Source organism: Macaca fascicularis, chromosome 7, assembly GCF_037993035.2.
Source record: "Macaca fascicularis isolate 582-1 chromosome 7, T2T-MFA8v1.1".
NCBI lineage: Eukaryota > Metazoa > Chordata > Mammalia > Primates > Cercopithecidae > Macaca > Macaca fascicularis.
In genome coordinates, this window is record NC_088381.1 from 102640682 (window position 1) to 102659578 (window position 18897).

The following is an 18897-nucleotide window of genomic DNA, read 5'->3' on the forward strand; positions in this document are numbered from 1 at the left end:
GTTCACTCTCAGTGTTACATATTCTATGAGTTTTCACAAATGTAGATAATGACAGGTATCCTCTTGTGGTTTGAAAACATTAAAGAAAAAAATTCCAGAAATAAGTAATTCATAAGTTTTAAATTGCATGCTGTCCTGCCCCATCCCACCCAGGACATGAATCTTCCATTTGTCCTATATAGCCACACTGTATACACCGTGTATATACCAAAGAGAAGCCATAAAGTGCTTCCTTTAAGTGAAAAGGTGAAATTTCTGGACTTAATAAGGAATAAAAAATTGTATGCTAAGCTTCCTAAGTTAATCCATGATACGAATGAATCTTCTATTCATGAAATTGTGAAGAAGGAAAATGAAATTTGTGCATAGTGTATATAGTTTGGTATTATCTGTGGTTTCAAGAATCCACTGAATGTCTTGGAACATATCCCCCATGGATATGGGAGCACTACTGTATTGTACACAATAGTCTCAATGCCCCAGAAACCCTCTGTGCTCTGACTATTCATCCCTCCCTTCTGAAAACCCCTGGCAACCACTTATTCTTTTACTGTCTCCATAGCTTTGCCTTTTCCAGAATGTCACAGTTGGAATCATACAGCATGTAGCCTTTTCGGACTGTATAATGTATATAGGCATACACCCACATGAGTTTAAATATATAGTACATTTCTTTCAGTTAGTACATATGCATTTAAATTTCAGTTAGTACATATGCATTTAAATTTCCTCTGTGTTTTTTCATGGTTTAATAGCTAATTTCTTTTTAGTGCTGAGTAATATTCCATTGTCTTTATGTACCAGAGTTTATCCACTCACCTACTGAAGGACATCTTAGTTGCTTCAATGTTTTGGAGGTACCAGATAACACTACTATAAACATCCATGTGCAGGTTTTTGTGTGAATGTAAGTTTCCAGTTCATTTGAGTAAATACCAAAGCATGCAATTGCTACATCATATAAAAGTATGTTTGGTAGTATAAGAAACTGCCAAACTGAGCTCCTAAGTGGCTATGCCATTTTTCATTTCCACCAGCAATAAATGGAGTTCCTGGTGCTCCACACGCTCACTAGCATTTGGTGTTGTCAGTGTTCTGGATTTCGGTCATTCTAGTAAGTACACAGTCATATCTCATTGTTGTTTTAATTTACAATTCCCTAATGATATATGATGTTGAACATCTTTTCATATGCTTACTTGCCATCTATATGGCTTCTTTGGTGAGGTACCTGTTCAGATCTTTTGCCATTTTTTAATTGGGTTGCTCGTTTTTTTGTGTTTTTTGAGACAGGGTCTGGCTCTGTCACCCAGGCTGGAGGGCAGTGGCTCAATCAGCTCACTGCAACCTCCACCTCCTGTGTTCAAGCCATCCTCCCACCTTAGCCTCCTGAGTAGCCGGGACCACAGGCACGCACCACAATGCCCGGCTAATTTTTGTGTGTGTGTGTTTTTTTTTTTTTTTTTTTTTTTTTTGTAGAGATGGGGGTTTCACTATGCTGCCCAGGCTGGTCTCGAACTCCTGAGCTCAAGCAGTCCACCCCCGTTGGCCTCCCAAAGTGTTGGGATTATAGGCATGAGCCATGGTGCCCAGCCCTCATTTTCTTAATATTGAGATTTAAGAGTTATTTGTATATTTTGGATAACAATCCTTCATCAGATTATCTTTTGCAAAACACTCTGTGGCTTGACTTCTCATTCTCTTGACAATGTCTTTTGCAGAATAAAAGTGTTCATAATTTTAATGAAGTCCAGTTTATCAATTACTTCTTTCATGGGTTATGCCTTCTGTGTCATATCTAAAAAATTATCACCATATCCAAGGTCATCTGGGTTTTCTTCTGTGTTTTCTAGGAGTTTTACATTTAGGTCTACAATCCATTTTGAGTTAATTTTTGTAAAAAGTGTAAAGTCTATGTCTAGATTTTTTTTTTACATGTGTATATCCAGGTTTTTCTAGCACTATTGATTGAAAAGACTATTTTTTCTACTGTTTTGCCTTTGTTGCTTTGTCAAAGGTCACTTGATTACATTTATGTGGGTCTAGTTCAGAAGCGTTTATTCTGATTCATTGATCGATCTGTCTATACTTTCACCAATACCACACTTTATGGATTACTGTAGTTTCACAGTAAGTCTTGAAGCTGGGTGGTGTCAGTTCTCTGACTTAGTTTTTCAATACTGTGTTGGCTATTCTGGGTCTCCCATCTTTCCATATAAACTTTATAATCAGTTTACTGATATCCACAAAATAACTTGCTGGGATTTTGATTGGGAATGCATTGAACCTACATATTAAGTAGGGATAAGCCTACAGATCAAGATGGGAAGAACTGACATCTTGACAACACTGCGTATATCTTGTAGACATAATGAGCTATGTGATGCTGGGCAAATTTCCTAACTCTGAACTTCCATTTCTACTAAGTGATAGAGGATACGTCCATCTACCATTACAGAATGATTCTAAGAAACAAAACAATTTATGTGTTGTTATAAGTGTAAATGAAAAAATGTTAATGAATAAATGAATAAAAATAAATGAATAAGTACTTGTTCCCTTCCCTTTTCTTTAAACAACCTACAGAAACATGAGAAAATCCACATTATGTTTTGATGGCAGGGAAAATTACCTGGAAGTCAATTACTCAAATTAGAGAATTTTTTTTTTTTTTTTTTGAGACAGGGTCTCGCTGTGTCGCCCAGGCTGCAGTGTAGTGGCCGGATCTCAGCTCACTGCAAGCTCCGCCTCCCGGGTTCACGCCATTCTCCTGCCTCAGCCTCCCGAGTAGCTGGGACTACAGGCGCCCGCCACCTCGCCCGGCTAGTTTTTTGTATTTTTTTAGTAGAGACGGGGTTTCACCATGTTAGCCAGGATGGTCTCGATCTCCTGACCTCGTGATCCGCCCGTCTCGGCCTCCCAAAGTGCTGGGATTACAGGCTTGAGCCACCTCGCCCGGCCTAATTAGAGAATTTTTTAAAATTAGGGAATTAATTTAGAAATAATAAGGTCCAAAGACAGCTGTGTTTCACCCTTCCTGTGGTATCTGATGATGTCTACACAGAGCAGTAGCAATCCACAAACAGGTATTTTATGATATTGATATATAGTGAAGGCTGAGATTCTTTAACATAGACAAATTAGTTAAAAATAACTGTGAGCCAGGCGGGGTAGCTCACGCCTGTAATCCCAGAACTTTGGGAAGCCAAGGCGGGAGGATCACCTGAGGTTGGGAGTTCGCGACCAGCCTGACCAACATGGAGAAACCCTGTTTCTACTAAAAATACAAGATCAGCCAGGTGTGGTGGCACATCCCTGTAATCCCAGCTACTCGGGAGGCTGAGGCAGGAGAATCACTTAAACCCGGGAGGCAGAGGTTGTGGTTAGCCGAGATTGCACCATTGCACTCCAGCCTGCCCAACAAGAGCAAGACTCCATTTCAAAACAAAAATAAATAAAAATAAAAATAAAAATACCTGTGAATAGGCCAGGTGTGGTGGCTCACATTCTGTAATCCCAGCACTTTGGGAGGCCAAGGCAGGTGGATCACCTGAGGTCAGGAGTTTGAGACCAGCCTGGCCAACATGGTGAAACCCCATCTCTACTAAAAATACAAAAGTTAGCTGGGTGTGGTGGCGTGCACCTGTAATCCCAGCTACTTGGGAGGCTGAGGTGGGAGAATCACTTGAACCAGGGAGATGGAGTCTGCAGTGAGCTGAGATTGCACCACTGCACTCCAGCCTGGGCGACAGAGTGAGACTCTGTCTCAAAAAACAAAACAAAACAAAAAAATCCTGTGAATAAATAATTGATTAGGCCAGGTGTGTGGGCTCACGCCTGTAATCCCAACACTTTAGGAGGTTGAGGTGGGTGAATTGCTTGATCTTAGGAATACCAGACCAGCCTGAGCAACATGATGAAACGCCATCTCTACAAAAAATACAAAAAATTAGCTGGGCATGGGTGGTGTGCACCTGTAGTCCCAGTTACTAGGAAAGCTGGCTTGAACCCAAGAGGTCAAGGTTGCAGTGAGCTGAGATCACGCCATTGCACACTACAGCCTGGGTGACAGGGTGAGACCCTGTCTCAAAAACAAAATCAAAAAAACAAAAAATAATTGATCAGCTTATTCACTTTTCTCATATCAAGGGTCTATTGCAAGTTAACTGTATACAAGGGATATGGCACAGTCTATTTAGTCAGGAAATTATGACTGATCGCTCCTATGGCCAAATTCAATCATACTTTGTAGTAAACTTCCTACAAATGTCACAAGTAGGATTCACCAATGGAAGTCTTCTTCAAAATGCTACATTATAACAGGCAAAATATTTACTAATTGAAATTCTGAATTAATGTGCTTTGTATTCAAAGTTACAAATTAGCCAGAAAATATGCAGGTAGCTCATGTTCAAATCTGAAAAAGGGACATTCATGAGCTGAATAACAGCATGCTGACCCCCAGAATCTACACATTCCTCATCTCAAATCACCTCACAGCACCTAAAAGAATTAAAAAAGTATAGGAAAAGTTACTACATGGGGCCGGGCATGGTGGCTCACGCCTATAATCCCAGCACTTTGGGAGGCCGATATAGGCAGATTAACTGAGGTTAGGACTTCAAGACCAGCCTGGCCAACATGGTGAAACCCAGTCTCTACTAAAAAATACAAAATCTAGCCAGGCGTGGTGGCACGCGCCTGTAGTCCCAGCTACTCAGGAGGCTAAGGCAGGAGATCACTTGAATCCAGGAAGGTTGCAGTGGGCCGAGACTGCGCCACTGTACTCCAGCCTGGGCGATAGAGTGAGACTGCATCTCAAAAAAAAAAAACATGGGTCGTGTGCAGCGGTTCACATCCGTAATCCCAGCACTTTGGGAGGCCGAGGTGGGCGGATCACTTGAGGTCAGGAGTTTGAGACCAGCCTGGCCAAACAGGAGAAACCCCGTCTCTACTAAAAACACTAAAATTACCTGGGAGTGGTGGCACATGCCTTTAACCACAGCTACTAGAGGGGCTGAAGCAGGAGAATCACTTGAACCCGAGAGACAGGGGGTTCCAGTGAGCCAAGATCGTGCCACTGCACTCCAGCCTGGGCAACAAGAACGAAACTGTCTCGAAAAAAAATTCAGATAAATAAATGCTTACCATATTTAAACATGAATTTTAAAAATACCTTGCATATACAAAAATCTGTGTTCAATCCTTTAAGACTGGGCTTAGTTTTTATACCTTGAATTAAAATTTTCAAGAGGCATTCCAAAAAATTAGAGACTTTATTTGTACTTATTGTTAATGAATACTTACATGTTTACTTATATTTGTACCTATGCATATACTCATCTGATTTATAACTAACTCCATTTAAAGGTTACAATCTTTGACATAGTCCAAACAAAACACATGAAAACATGCTCAAGGACATACATTTACTACTATAATTCCCACAAATTTTGCATCCCAAACCCTATACTTAACGGAAGACATGAACAAGTAATATAGTAATTTATTTTTCTGGTTAATAGTAGTAAGTTGGCCAGGCACAGTGGCTCCTGTCTGTAATCCCAGCACTTCAAGAGACTGAAGTGGGAGGAGCGCTTGAAGCGAGGAGTTTGACACCAGCATGAGCAATATAGCAAGACCCTGTCTCTACTTAAAAAAAAAAAAAAAAAAGTTTTAAATTAAAAATTAGGGCATGGTAGCATGCGCCTGTAGTCCTAGGTACTCAGGAGGATGAAGCAGGAAGACTGCTTGAACCCAGGAGTTTGAAGCTACAGTGAGCTACGATCTCACCACTGCACTCCAGCCTAGGCAACAGAACAAGATTCCATCTCTTTAAAAAAAAAAAATAAGTGAGAGATGTATCAAAAGACTTATACAGGAGCATGTCATGCTTCATTCACTCACTTAAAAATTACTCTGTCAGACAGTGTGCTAGTTAGATGACCTTGTACAAAGCCAATTAACCTTCCTAAGTCTCAGGCTTTTCCTTGTTAAATTAGAATTACAACACTCTTCCAGAACTGACCAAAATGCATATAAAGTACTTAGCACAGTGCCTGATCATAGTCAATTCTCAAATGCTAGTTATAGCTATAATAGTTAATGTCAGGTAAAATGAGAACGTGAACAAAAAGTTTCTGAAAGAACTTATCGACACTGGTGTTTCAGGAGCAAAGTAAAAGAAGTAGGTAAGAGTGATCTCAGATTTCTTTTTTTAACATTATGGTACTGTTCACTAAAAATAGGAAACCAAGGAAGACACAAGACAGGCGGGAGAAAGCATTTTGAAGTCTGAGATGCCTAAAAGGGACCAGAATGGAGAAATAATGATTTAGAATAGTCATTGTGGAGAACAGAAGAGGTTGCTGAGCTAAAACATGTAAAAGAACTTTTAATCGGTTGCAGACTCAGCTGAGATTTTAAATTCCTAGCTACATGTTTGTGTGATTTTTCTCCAACAGCACCCAGCTGACACAGATCATCAACTGTCTGAATTTGAGGTGGTTACAGCGTTTCTTTATTGTGTGTGCCAAAGGGAATGACTGTTAAAGTACAGAATGGATTTTTCCAAGTAAACAAAAGTAGGGACCAGATGCGGTGGCTCACGCCTGTAATCCCAACACTTTGGGAGGCTGAGGCGGGTCGATCACCTGAGGTCAGGAGTTCGAGACCAGCCTGAACAACATGGTGAAACCCCGTCACTACTAAAAATACAAAATTAGCCAGGCGTGGTGGCGCATGCCTGTAATCCCAGCTACTTGGGAGGCTGAGGCAGGAGAATCACTTGAACCTGGGAGACTTCAGTGAGCTGAGATCGCACCATTGCACTGCAGCCTGGGCAACAAGACGGAAACTTCGTCTCAAAAAAAAAAAAAAAAAAAAAAAAGAGGCAGGGGGCGGGGGGGATGTATAAATGACTGAATGAGAGTTAGCATCCATTGCTCTTCAGCAGCTGCATAGTGTTAACTAGGTAAATTGCAGTTTTGAAAATTCTAACATCATTGTTGAACTAGATTGTTTAGATGAGTACTATACCACAGTATGACTAGAAGGAAAAAAGGATGAAAGAAAAGTTATTTCAGCCAGGCGTGGTGGCTCATGCCTGTAATTCCAGCACTTTGAGGGGCTAGGGCAGGCAGATCACCTGAGGTCAGGAGTTCAAGACCAGCCTGGCCAACATGGTGAAACCCTGTCTCTACCAAAGACATAAAAATTAGCTAGGCATGGTGGTAGGCGCCTGTAATCCCAGCTACTCAGGAGGCTGAGGCAGGAGAATCGCTTGAACATGGGAGGTGGAGGTTGCAGTGAGCTGAGATCGAGCCACTGAACTCCAGCCTGGGCGAGAGAGCGAAACTCCATCTCAAAAAAAAAAAAAAAAAAAAAAAAAGTTGTTTCAATGGAGTATCAGTGGGCAATTTGCCAAATAATTTAAAAATTAATAAAAATCACTTACCCATTTTGAAAAGAACAGCTTTGTGTTTCCGAATCATCACTATCACTGATGATAATAGTTTCTCCATCCACACTGTTAACATGTCCATTAGCAAAACCATTTTGATGTGATGGAGGGAGGACTTCCAAAATCCTACATTGCAACCTGAAATAAAATGATACGTTTATAAATGCAAATCATTTGATATTTTACAGCCAAACATTTCAGAGCAACCGATTTGTTTTGAACCAGTTATTTTGTTTTGCAGAGTCTATTAGCTGAGTGATTTAAACAATTTAATTGAAAATCTGTGGGGCCAGGCTCGGTGGCTCACGCCTGTAATCCCAGCACTTTGGGAGGCTGAGGCGGGCAGATCACGAGGTCAAGAGATGGAGACCATCCTGGCTAACACGGTGAAACCCCTTCTCTACTAAAAAGACAAAAAATTAGCCAGGTGTTGTGGCGGGCACCTGTAATCCCAGTTACTTGGGAGGCTGAGGCAGGAGAATGGTGTGAACCCGATAGGCGGAGCCTGCAGTGAGCCGAGATCATGCCACTGCACTCCAGTCTGGGAGACAGAGCGAGACTCCATCTCAAAAAAAAAAAAAAAAAAAGAAAGAAAATCTGTAACATTTAATTTAAGCAAATATTAGACATAATTTAAAGCTGTAAAACTATTTTAAAACACAACTTATCAAGATTATACAAAATTATCTGATTTCCTTCCTTCTGCTAGCTCTGGATTGTTTGTTCTTCTTCTAGTTCCTTAGATTGTAAAGTTAGGTTGCTGATGTGAGATCGTTCTTATATTTTAATATAAGGATTTACAGCTAAAAACTCCCCCCTTAGCACTGCTTTTGCTGTATCCCATAAATTTTGGTATATTTTTGTTTTCATTCATCTCTAAGTTATTTTCTAATTTTCCTTAGGATTTCTTCTTTGCTCCACTGGTTGTTTAAGAGCATGTTTTAAATTTTCATAAATTTGTGAATTTTCCAGTTTTATTTTGTTAATGATTGCTACGTTCATGTTGTTGTGGTCAGAGAAGATACTTTGCATGAGCTTGTGATGCTTAATTTTAGGTGTCAACTTGACTGCAAAAGCAGATAGTCGCTAAAGTATTATTGCTGAGTGTGTCTATGAGGGCGTTTCCAGAGAACAGTGGTGTGTGAGTCAGTGGACTGAGTCGGGGAAGATTCTCCCTCAATGTGAGCAGGCACCATCCAATTAACCGGGGGCCCAGACAGAACAAAAAGGTAGAGAAAAGACAAGTTCATTCTGATTCCTGGAGCTGGGACATCTCTCTTCTCCTGCCTTTGGACATCAGCAACTCCAGGTCCTCCAGCCTTTGGATTTTGGGACTTGTACCAGTGTCCCCTCCTCCATACTCTCTCCCCATCCCTTTTCCTATCTCTCTCTCTCTCGATATGTATCTCCTGTTGGTTCTGTCTCTCTGGAAAACTCTGTCTAACACAGATACATACCTTCTAAAATCCAACGAGACTAAATTTGTGACCTAGCATAAGGTTTATCCTGGAGAATATGCCATGTGCACTTGAGAAGAATGCGTATTGTTGTTGGGTTGAGTGTTCTGTTTATGTCTGTTACATCTAGTTGATTTATTGCATTGTTCAGATCCTCTATTTCTTAACTTCTGCCAGGTTGTTCCATCCATTATGGAAGGTGGAGTACTGAAGTCTCTAGCTATTATTGTGAAAATGTCTGTTTCTCTTAGCAGTTATATTCCTAACTAAAGTTAACTGTTTAGAAAGTCATATATTGGCACAGTATCTTATTTTACAGATTTGGGGCCTTATAATTTTTGAAAGTATCCAATATTTTAAATTCTAAAATTCTTCAGACTATAACCTTTTTATTCTCATGAATTTTGTTGTGACTTCTGATCTCTGGAAAGCTTCCTATTCACTAACTCTATCACCCCTATTCTGGCTTCCTTTACTCTGCATACTATATCTGGATTTTATGGGCCATGATTTTAGACTCATTCAACCACAATTAAAATATTCCTTAATCCCATCTCTATTGTGCCAATTTTCAATGCTAGAAAAGACAGCACCTGTTTTCTCTCCACACTCACTCTTGTTTCAAATTCTTTACTTCCTGCCTTGAAATCATGAGTCTCCTATGAATTCAAGGTTAGGATCTCACTGTTATGGTTGAGATAACTTTTGTTCGTTCTCAAAACAGATTTCCAAAACTTTCTCCTTTCCTCAAGTCCCAGTCTCAGCGCTTTAACATTAGAAAATGAAAGAAGAGATCTTGACTTAGGCTCTTTGACTTCCTTCTCAACATCAAATGTCCATATCCTTTATAACTGTTCCAGCCTGTAACCTCTTCTCTTATCCCGCTGCATTGTTTCTCCTCCTGTGTATCTTCAGTTTTCCTCTGCTAAGAAACATACTCTTCAATATCCCAGAAAGTTTACATCTATCTCTAGCTTTCTAGAGACTCCAGGGTATGGTCTCTTCTCACTCCCTAGAGGGACCTGGCATTGCTGAAGCCCAAGTAGATTCCAAGAACAAAAACAATCCAATTTTTATAAATATCCCCTTATATGGAAGCATAGTGATTGCCAAAGCAAGGGGAAGGCCAAGCAAAGATAATCTGCATCTGTACCTGTTCTGTAGACATTTTGCTTCTTGTAAAGACCATTTACACGCCTGTAATCCCAGCACTTGGAGACGGTGAGAAAGGCAGATCAATTGCTTGAGGCCAGGATTTCAAGACCAGCTTGGCCAACATGGCAAAACCCCGTCTCTACTAAAAATACAAAAATTAGCTGGGTGTGGTGGCACGCACCTGTAATCCCATCTACTTGGGAGGCTGAGGCACAAGAAGTGCTTGAACCTGGGAGGCAGAAGTTGCAGTGAGCCGAGATCATGCCACTGCACTCCAGCCTGGGCAACAGAGTGAGACTCTGTCTTAAAAAAATTTTTAAAAAGCCAGGCGTGGTGGTGCTGCACACCGGTAATACCGGCTATTCAGATCCTGCAACTGCATGCACCCCAGCTTGGGTGACAGAGGGAGACTATCAAAAAAACAAAACAAAACAAAAAAAAACAAAAAAAAACCATTTCATTGGCTAAAAAATAAATTAATAGCAACTTCCTATCAATTTATAATCTGCTCTTTAATGTACCCTCTTCTCCCAGCACTTATTCACTCATCAGTGAAGTCTTCTCTCCTTCCATTTACTGTCATGTGGTTCAGAAGTGTGACTTAGATTGTCTCTCCACTTCCCTACCCTTCTTACAATTTTGGTCATCATGTAAAAAACTTATCCCAAGAAAGTCACAGTAATCTAACTACTGGTCAACAAATCCAAAGTCTTGTCTTAGTTGTCTTAATCTTCTGTAAACCATTATCCACCCCCTTACTAAAAAATTCCACCTCTATTTTTATGGTACAAAATCTTCCCTATTCATCATCTAACCTACCTCCCTGACTATATTTTTTTCTGTCTTTGCCTGCTTCTTTATCTCCTCATACTACCAAAATATACACTGATTTCCCCAAAGTGCTACTGCGTATCTCTTGGTTGGTATATACTTTCCCTTGGTGATTCATCTCAGCTCTAGATAACTGATTGTCTGACTCTCAACTTCTAGAAATGTGGTCAAAAAAATCCATTTCTTCTCCAGAGGGAGTTTATGTAACCAATGAGGTTTCATCTCTATTAAGAGAGTCACAATAATAGTGTTGGTGAGGATGTAGAACCACCTTGAAAAACAGTATGACAGCTCCTCAAAGATTTACCATATGACCCTGTAATTCCACTTTTAGCTATATACCTGAGAGACATGAAACACATGTCCACACAAACTTGAACATAAATGTTCAGAACAGCATTACTCCTAAGAGCCAAAAATTATAAACAATCCAAATATCCATCAACTGATCATTAAAATGTGTTATATACCATACAATAAAATACTATCCGGCAAAAAAATAAACAGGAATGAAGTACTGATACATGGTACAATATTTACGAATCTTGAAAACATTATGCTAATGAAAGGGGCCAGACACAAAAGACCACCTATCGCAGGAATCCATTTATATGAAATATCCAGAAAGGCAAATCTCTAGAGAGAAGATAGACAAAGTAGGTACCAGAAACTTGGTAGCAGGGGGTGGGGCGGGCAGTGTAAGGGGACAGGAGGGCCATGGGCAGTGACTGCTAATGGGCAAAGCTTTCTTTCTGAGATTTTGAAAATGTTTGAAAATTAAAACTACATTTTAAATGGGTGAATTTTATGGTATGTGAAATATATCTCAATGAAGTCATTAAAAAATAGTTGCAAAATATAGTAGGGAGTAAATATAAAGGAGAGAGAGCATTGCTGGGATTATATTTATGGTATCTCTAAACTCCTTTTTTTTTTTTGAGTCTCGCTCTGTCCCCCAGGCAACGTGCAATCTCAGCTCACTGCAACCGCTGCCTCCAGGGTTCAACTGATTCTCCCACCTCAGCATCCCAAGTAGCTGGGACTACAGGCACGCGCCACCATGCCCAGCTAATATTTTGTATTTTTAGTAGAGATGGGGTTTCTCCATGTTGGCCAGGCTGGAGCTGCTATAACTCTTATGTAATCCTGGGGAAGGTTTTATTAACTACAAATATTCTAAGCACATAAATACCTACCATTGGGCTAAATCTCTATTCTCTGAGAAAAAGTGGTTCAAGATTAGATACTCTGCTGTCTGTATCATTCATTTGGTTATCCCATACCATTAACAAATTTTGATATACTGTAGGCATCCTGTCTCATTTACCAACTCTATTCTCCTAGGAACTTTATTCTTCCCATGTTCTACCCTCTTCCAAATGGCTAATAGAGCTGCCATGTTCTCCCAAACTAGTGGCCAGAGTTAGTTGATACAGGGTAGGCTCTACTTTGCTGAGCTTGTATATCTTTTCTAAGATTTTTAAACTTGGAATCTAGAAGGTTAAAATCAGTCCTTGTCTCCCATCATGAAAGTTGTAAGACAAAATTCTGGTGCTGTCGGCAGTCATATATCATGGAGGAGACAGTGTGCAGTGAGAGGTGGTAAAATCTATAAGACAGAAGAGATGGCAAGGGTACTAGAGGCAATTAGTTCTTTTATTCCTGTTCTTCCTCAGATTTAGCTGCACCTTGCCCATTCCAGGCTTAGCTGTTTAATCTTTCCTTCCATTTAACAAACGAATAATTCTACACTCAAACAAAAGAAAACATAATTGGTTCCACGGCACCCTAAAGCTTAAGAATCAACAAAATGTATACTATATGGGTCAACCCCAAAGCATCTGACCTTCTACCTTCTACTCATGTGCCCTCACTGAGATTTATGTAAGTTCAATTAAATTTAAACATCCTAGTCTTGGTCCTTTTCAAGCTGCTCTTTTTAAAAAATTGAGAAAAAAAAAAAGGCTCACTAAAATCAGAAGTGAAAGTAAGAATATTATTGCTGATTTTACAGAAATAAAAAAGGTTATAAGAGAACACTGGCTGGGTGGGATAGCTCACACCTAATCCCAGCACTTTGGCAGGCTGAGGAGGGGAGATGGCTTGAGCCCAGGAGTTCAAGACCAGCTTGGGTAACATGGAAAAACCCTGCCTCTACGAAAATACAAAAATTAGCCAGGCATAGCGGTGTGCACTTGCAGTCCCAGCTACCCGGGAGGCTGAGGTTGGAGGATCATTGAGTCCAGGAGGTAGAGGCTGTCTCAGAAAATATATATATATGTATGTATGTATGTATATATGTATATATGTAGGTATGTATATTTCCTAACAAAGAAAAGCCCAAGAACAGATGGCTTCACTGGGGAATTCTATTCAACACTTACAGAAGCATTAACATACATTATCTCAAAATCTCCAAAAAACTAAAGAAAAGGGAATACTTCCTAATTCATTCTATAAGGCCAGCATTACCCTGATACCCAGGCAGACAAAGAGGTGGCAGAATATATGAAGAACTCTTACAACTCAAAAAAAAAAAAAAAACAAACCCAACCCCAAACCACTCAATTCAAAGATGGGCAAAAGACTTGAATAGACATTTCTCCAAGAAGATACAAACAGCAATAAGCACATGAAAGACGCTCAGCATCATTTGTCATAAGGAAAATACAAAATCAAAACCACAATGAGATATCACTTCACACTAAGATGGTTACGTATTTTTTCTTTCTTTAAAACACAGAAATTAACAAGTATTAATGAGAATGTAAAGAAATTGGAACCCCAGTGCATTGCTGGTGGCAATATAAAATGGTACAACTGCTGTAGAGAACAGTTTGCAAATTCCTCAAAAAGTTAAACATATAATTACTATATAGCCCAGCAATTCCACTTCCAGGTATATATCCAAAAGAATTGAAAACAAGAACTCAGATACTCATACACCAATGCTCATAGCAGTATTATTCACAATAGCTAAAAGGTGGAATCAACCCAAGTGTCCATCAACAGATGAATGGATAAGCAAAATGTGGTATATACATATAATGGAACATTCAGAAATAAAAAGGAATAAAATTCTGATACATGCTACAATGTGGATGAACCTTGAAAACATGTTCATAGGCTGGGCAATAGAGTGAGACCCCCAACTCTACAAAAAAAAAATTTAAAAATTAGCCAGGTGACCGGACGCAGTGGCTCATCATGCCTGTAATCCCAGCACTTTGGGAGGCCGAGGCGGGCCGATCACAAGGTCAGGAGATCAACACCAACCTGGCTAACATGGTAAAACCCCATCTCTAATAAAAAATACAAAAAATTAGCCGGACATGGTGGTGGGCGCCTGTAATCCCAGCTACTTGGGAGGCTGAGGCAGGAGAATGGCGTGAACCCAGGAGCCAGAGCTTGCAGTGAGCCAAGATTGCGCCACTGCACTCCAGCCTGTGTGACAGAGCGAGACTCTGTCTCAAAAAAAATAAATAAATAAAAGTAAAAATAAAAATTAGCCAGGTGTGGTGGTACACACCAGTGGTCCCAGCTGCTAGGGAGGCTGTGGTGGGAAGATCGCTTGAGCCTGGGAAGTTGAGGATGCAGTGAGCTGTGATTATACCACTACACTTCAGCCTGGGCAACAGTGTGAGATGCTGTCTCAAAAAAAACCCCAAGCTTGGCCAGGCATGGTGGCTCAGGCCTGTAATCCCGGCACTCTGGGAGGCTGAGGCGGGCGGATCGTGAGGTCAGGAGTTTGAGACCAGCCTGACCAAACATAGTGAAACCCCGTCTCTACTAAAAATACAAAAATTAGCTGGACGTGGTGGTGCGCGCCTAAAATCCCAGCTACTTGGGAGGCTGAGACAGGAGAATCACTTGAACCTGGGAGGCGGAGGTTGCAGTGAGCAGACATTGCGCCACTGCACTCCAGCCTGGGTGACAGAGTGAGACTCCATCTCAAAAAACAAAACAATACAAAACTCCCAAGCAAACAAAAAAGAAAACATTCTGTTTAGTGAAATAAGCCCCAAAAGGACAAATATATGATTCCACTTATATGAAGTATCTGGAATAGGCAAATTCATAGAGAAAGAACATAGAATAAAGGTTACCAGAAGCTGGGGGAAGGATAGAATGGGGAGTTATTGCTTAATAGGTGCAGAGTTTCTGTTTGGGATGATGAAAAAGTTCTGGAAATAGTGGTGATATTTATACAATACTGTGTACAACATTAAGTACACTGTGAATGTACTTAATGCCACTGAACTGCACACTTAAAATGACTAAAATAATAAAATTTTTATGTTTATTTTACTAAAATGAAAAAAAACAACTTTTTTTATTCTAAGAGAAAAGCTTGAGAAGAGGCTCAATTACCAATCCTACATTGGTAGCAAACGGAAATGATGTCTACAGAACTACAGGCTGACTTTCACCACTGACTGATAGAAATAAACCAGTGTTTCTCAAGAGGAACAACTACAGGAAATCATATCAAAACCTGTTAGGTAATTATGTAGCCTATTGATAAAAAGGTTCTGTACTTTTGTAACATGAGCTGTACAAAAATATGAAAGAAATCAAATGGATCTGCCTTTGAAGGGCTTAGATATCAGATCAGGGCTCATAATATTACTAAGGCTTCTGGGAAGTAATGAAGGAAGCTTTTCAGGGACCCTATGACAAGGTTTCTCAAGTTAGAAACAGAGATGATCTTTGCTGGCAGAGCCCCGATGAATGCTCCTTAAGTGGTAACAGTAGTGGTGGTCATGAGGCAAATACAGGGTAAATGAGTCCACCTGGAACCCAAGTACAGTTGATGTGAGGCCTGACAGTCATCAGTGGGAACAGCTGACCACAGTAGGTCCCACAGGGCTACAATAATTTGAGGACTAATATATTTAAAACCAACAGAAAGAAATGCAATTCCCTGACACTGGAATTACGGAGAAGGAAACCAGTGCAACACAGGGACATTGCCCAGAAGTAAATTATATAAATTGCAATAGTTATTGTCAATGCTACTATTAACTTTGTAGCACACCCAAACCACTGGTAGCATTCCTTGCCAATCTAATCAAGGCTAGCCCTTCCCATAGGTACTTAGGTAAACTTACGTTACCTCAAGATGTCAAGTCAACATCTAATAGATTTCCAGAGACTTAGTCTATGTCTTTCATAGCTACTTGTTACCATTTATTGATTCTAGAGAGTCCAAACAAGTTTATAGGAGTGTATGTAAAAAACAGAGAATCATGAATTAAGACCCAGCTAGAGGATCTTCAAGGGCATAGAAACTATTTGAATTAAAGTTATGCTCCATTATTTGAAAATACAGTGGAAGAATGATTAAGAGTCCTTATTATTAGCGTTCATGTGCGCCAGATTAAATATGTAATTTACATATATGTCTCTCCTCATATATCAGTCAACTCCATAAATTATACATTTTCTAGAAGATGAAATTTCGGCTCAGATTTTTTTTTTCTTTATTTTTTCTTTTTCTTTTTTTTTTGAGATGGAGTCTCGCTCTGTTGCCCAGGCTGGAGTGCGGTGGCACCATCTCAGCTCACTGCAACCTCCACCTCCTGAGTTCACGCCATTCTCCTGCCTCAGCCTCCCCAGTAGCTGGGATTACAGGCATGCACCACCATGCCCAGCTAATTGTTGTATTTTTAGTAAAGACAGGGTTTCACGGTGTTAGCCAGGATGGTCTCGATCTCCTGACCTTGTGATCCACCCGCCTTTGCTTCCCAAAGTGCTAGGATTACAGACGTGAGCCACTGCGTCCTGCCCAGGGTCAGCTTTAAATAATTTGATCTCAGTCACACAACCAGTAATGGTACAGCCAAAACTTTAACCGTGTGACTCTCAAGCCCATATACTTTCTAATTTTCCACTCTACTACTAGAGTTGAAGGGAATGGAAGGATTATGTTGACCCAAGGGTATTTCACAACTTTAAGCCCAGGCAATGTGAGGCTCCTTAAAGTGCTAACAACTTAAACATTTCAGAGTGAAAGCAAGACTGTGGAATGGGAGTAAGTACAGTATAAGGGCACAACATTAATTAGTCATAAATCTGTAATAAGCTGAACATGGGGCCGGGCGCGGTGGCTCAAGCCTGTAATCCCAGCACTTTGGGAGGCCGAGACGGGCGGATCACGAGGTCAGGAGATTGAGACCATCCTGGCTAACGTGGTGAAACCCCGTCTCTACTAAAAAATACAAAAAAAAACTAGCCGGGCGTGGTGGCGGGTGCCTGTAGTCCCAGCTACTCGGGAGGCTGAGGCAGGAGAATGGCGGGAACCCGGGAGGTGGAGCTTGCAGTGAGCTGAGATCCGGCCACTGCACTCCAGCCTGGGCGACAGAGCGAGACTCCATCTCAAAAAAAAAAAAAAAAAAAAAAAAATAAGCTGAACATGGAAATAGCTTTTTTTTTTCTTTGAGATGGAGTTTCACTCTTGTTGCCATTCTGGGATGCAATGGCGCGATCTCAGCTGACTGCAACCTCTGCCTCTTGGGTTCAAGCAATTCTCCTGCCTCAGCTTCCCAAGTAGCTGGGATTACCAGCATGTGCCACCATGCCCAGCTAATTTTGTATGTTTAGTAGAGATGGGGTTTCTCCATGTTGGTCAGGCTGGTCTCAAACTCCCGACCTCAGGTGATCTGCCCACCTCAGCCTCCCAAAGTGTTGGGATTACAGGCGTGAGCCACTGCGCCCAGCTGGAAATAGCTTTTTATGAGGATAGTCTGGAATGTATATACCTTCCTGTAAAAAGCTATTTTTAGTAGCAATTTAAATTTATATCTCAAAAATTCAATGAAACAAAAGCAAATTATAAAACTTTCTATAACTGAGACATATGCAGAATTTCTACAAGGTATTTGAGGTAGAAGGTAAATAGTTAACAGCAAAGGGAAAGGAGATCTAGAAGCCTGGGAAGACCTACTTGAAATAAGACACTGACCCTCTGTTTGGGTCTCCAAAAATGGAATACGCTGAATCTATAGCATACCTCACATCTGCTCCCCATTCTGCCTCATTAACCTTTATTTTCCAGTAATACAGGTGCAAGAATATTTATAAAAAATACTATGCTTGGACAATTAAGTCAATATTTTCTAACAGTGAACTGATTAATTTGAAGTTTAGAGTTAAAAAATGAAAACCTTAAATTAAGGTTATGTGATACCTCATTTTAAGTGGAAGAAACCACAGCATTCAAGCGAGTCAGCTACTCACACACACAGACTATGAATTATGTTGATTACTTGTCAATGAGAAAAAAGAAGTCAGGAAAAGATTGCTTTGTTTATAATTCCTCACTTTTTTAGAGAAATACATCAATGTAGCTCAAAGAATGTTTCTTTTTAAAAATTTATTATTTTTAGTAGACACAGGGTCTTGCTATGTTGCCCAGGCTGGCCTCAAACTCCTGGGTTCAAGCAATCCTTCCACCTCGGCCTCCCAAAGTGCTAGGATTACAGGCATGAGCAACCATGCCTGGCCTAAAAGAATGTTTCATTTTTAACTGTTCTGAGACCCTTTATGGACTACAGAACCAGACCTTATTATTTCTCCAACTGGCATGACCTATTGTAAGTCTAAATATCACAATAATCACTAGATTCTTACTGAAGACTAAATCCATTATTAAAGATATATTTAATACAAATAAGTCTTTTTTTTTCTTTTTGAGACAGGGTCTTTGTTGCTCAGGCTGGAGTGCAGTGGTGTGATCTTGGTTCACTGCCATTTCTGCCTCCCAGTCTCAAGCAATCCTCTAACCTCAGCCTCCTAAGTAGCTGAGACTACAGGTGAATACCACCATCCCCAGCTAATTTTTTTTTTTTTTTTTTTTTGTAGAGATGGGTTTTTGCCATGTTGCTCGGGCTTGTTTTGAACTCCTGGCCTCAAACAATCCTCCTGCCTCAGTCTCTCCAAGTGCTGGGATTACAGGCATGAGCCACTAAGCACAGTCACAAAAATCTTTAG

General features: G+C 40.4%; 1 protein-coding gene across 3 annotated transcripts in view; it reads right to left on the reverse strand.

Annotated features, from left to right (window-relative positions):
• BAZ1A (bromodomain adjacent to zinc finger domain 1A) overlaps positions 1-18897 on the reverse strand; it is a 129560-nt gene that overhangs the window by 71145 nt on the left and 39518 nt on the right. For all 3 annotated transcript variants that reach the window (XM_045397525.2, XM_065547489.1, XM_065547488.2), the window contains exon 4: positions 7457-7600. In XM_045397525.2, coding sequence (XP_045253460.1) covers positions 7457-7600 — 144 coding nt within the window. The remainder of the gene's footprint in view (positions 1-7456; positions 7601-18897) is intronic.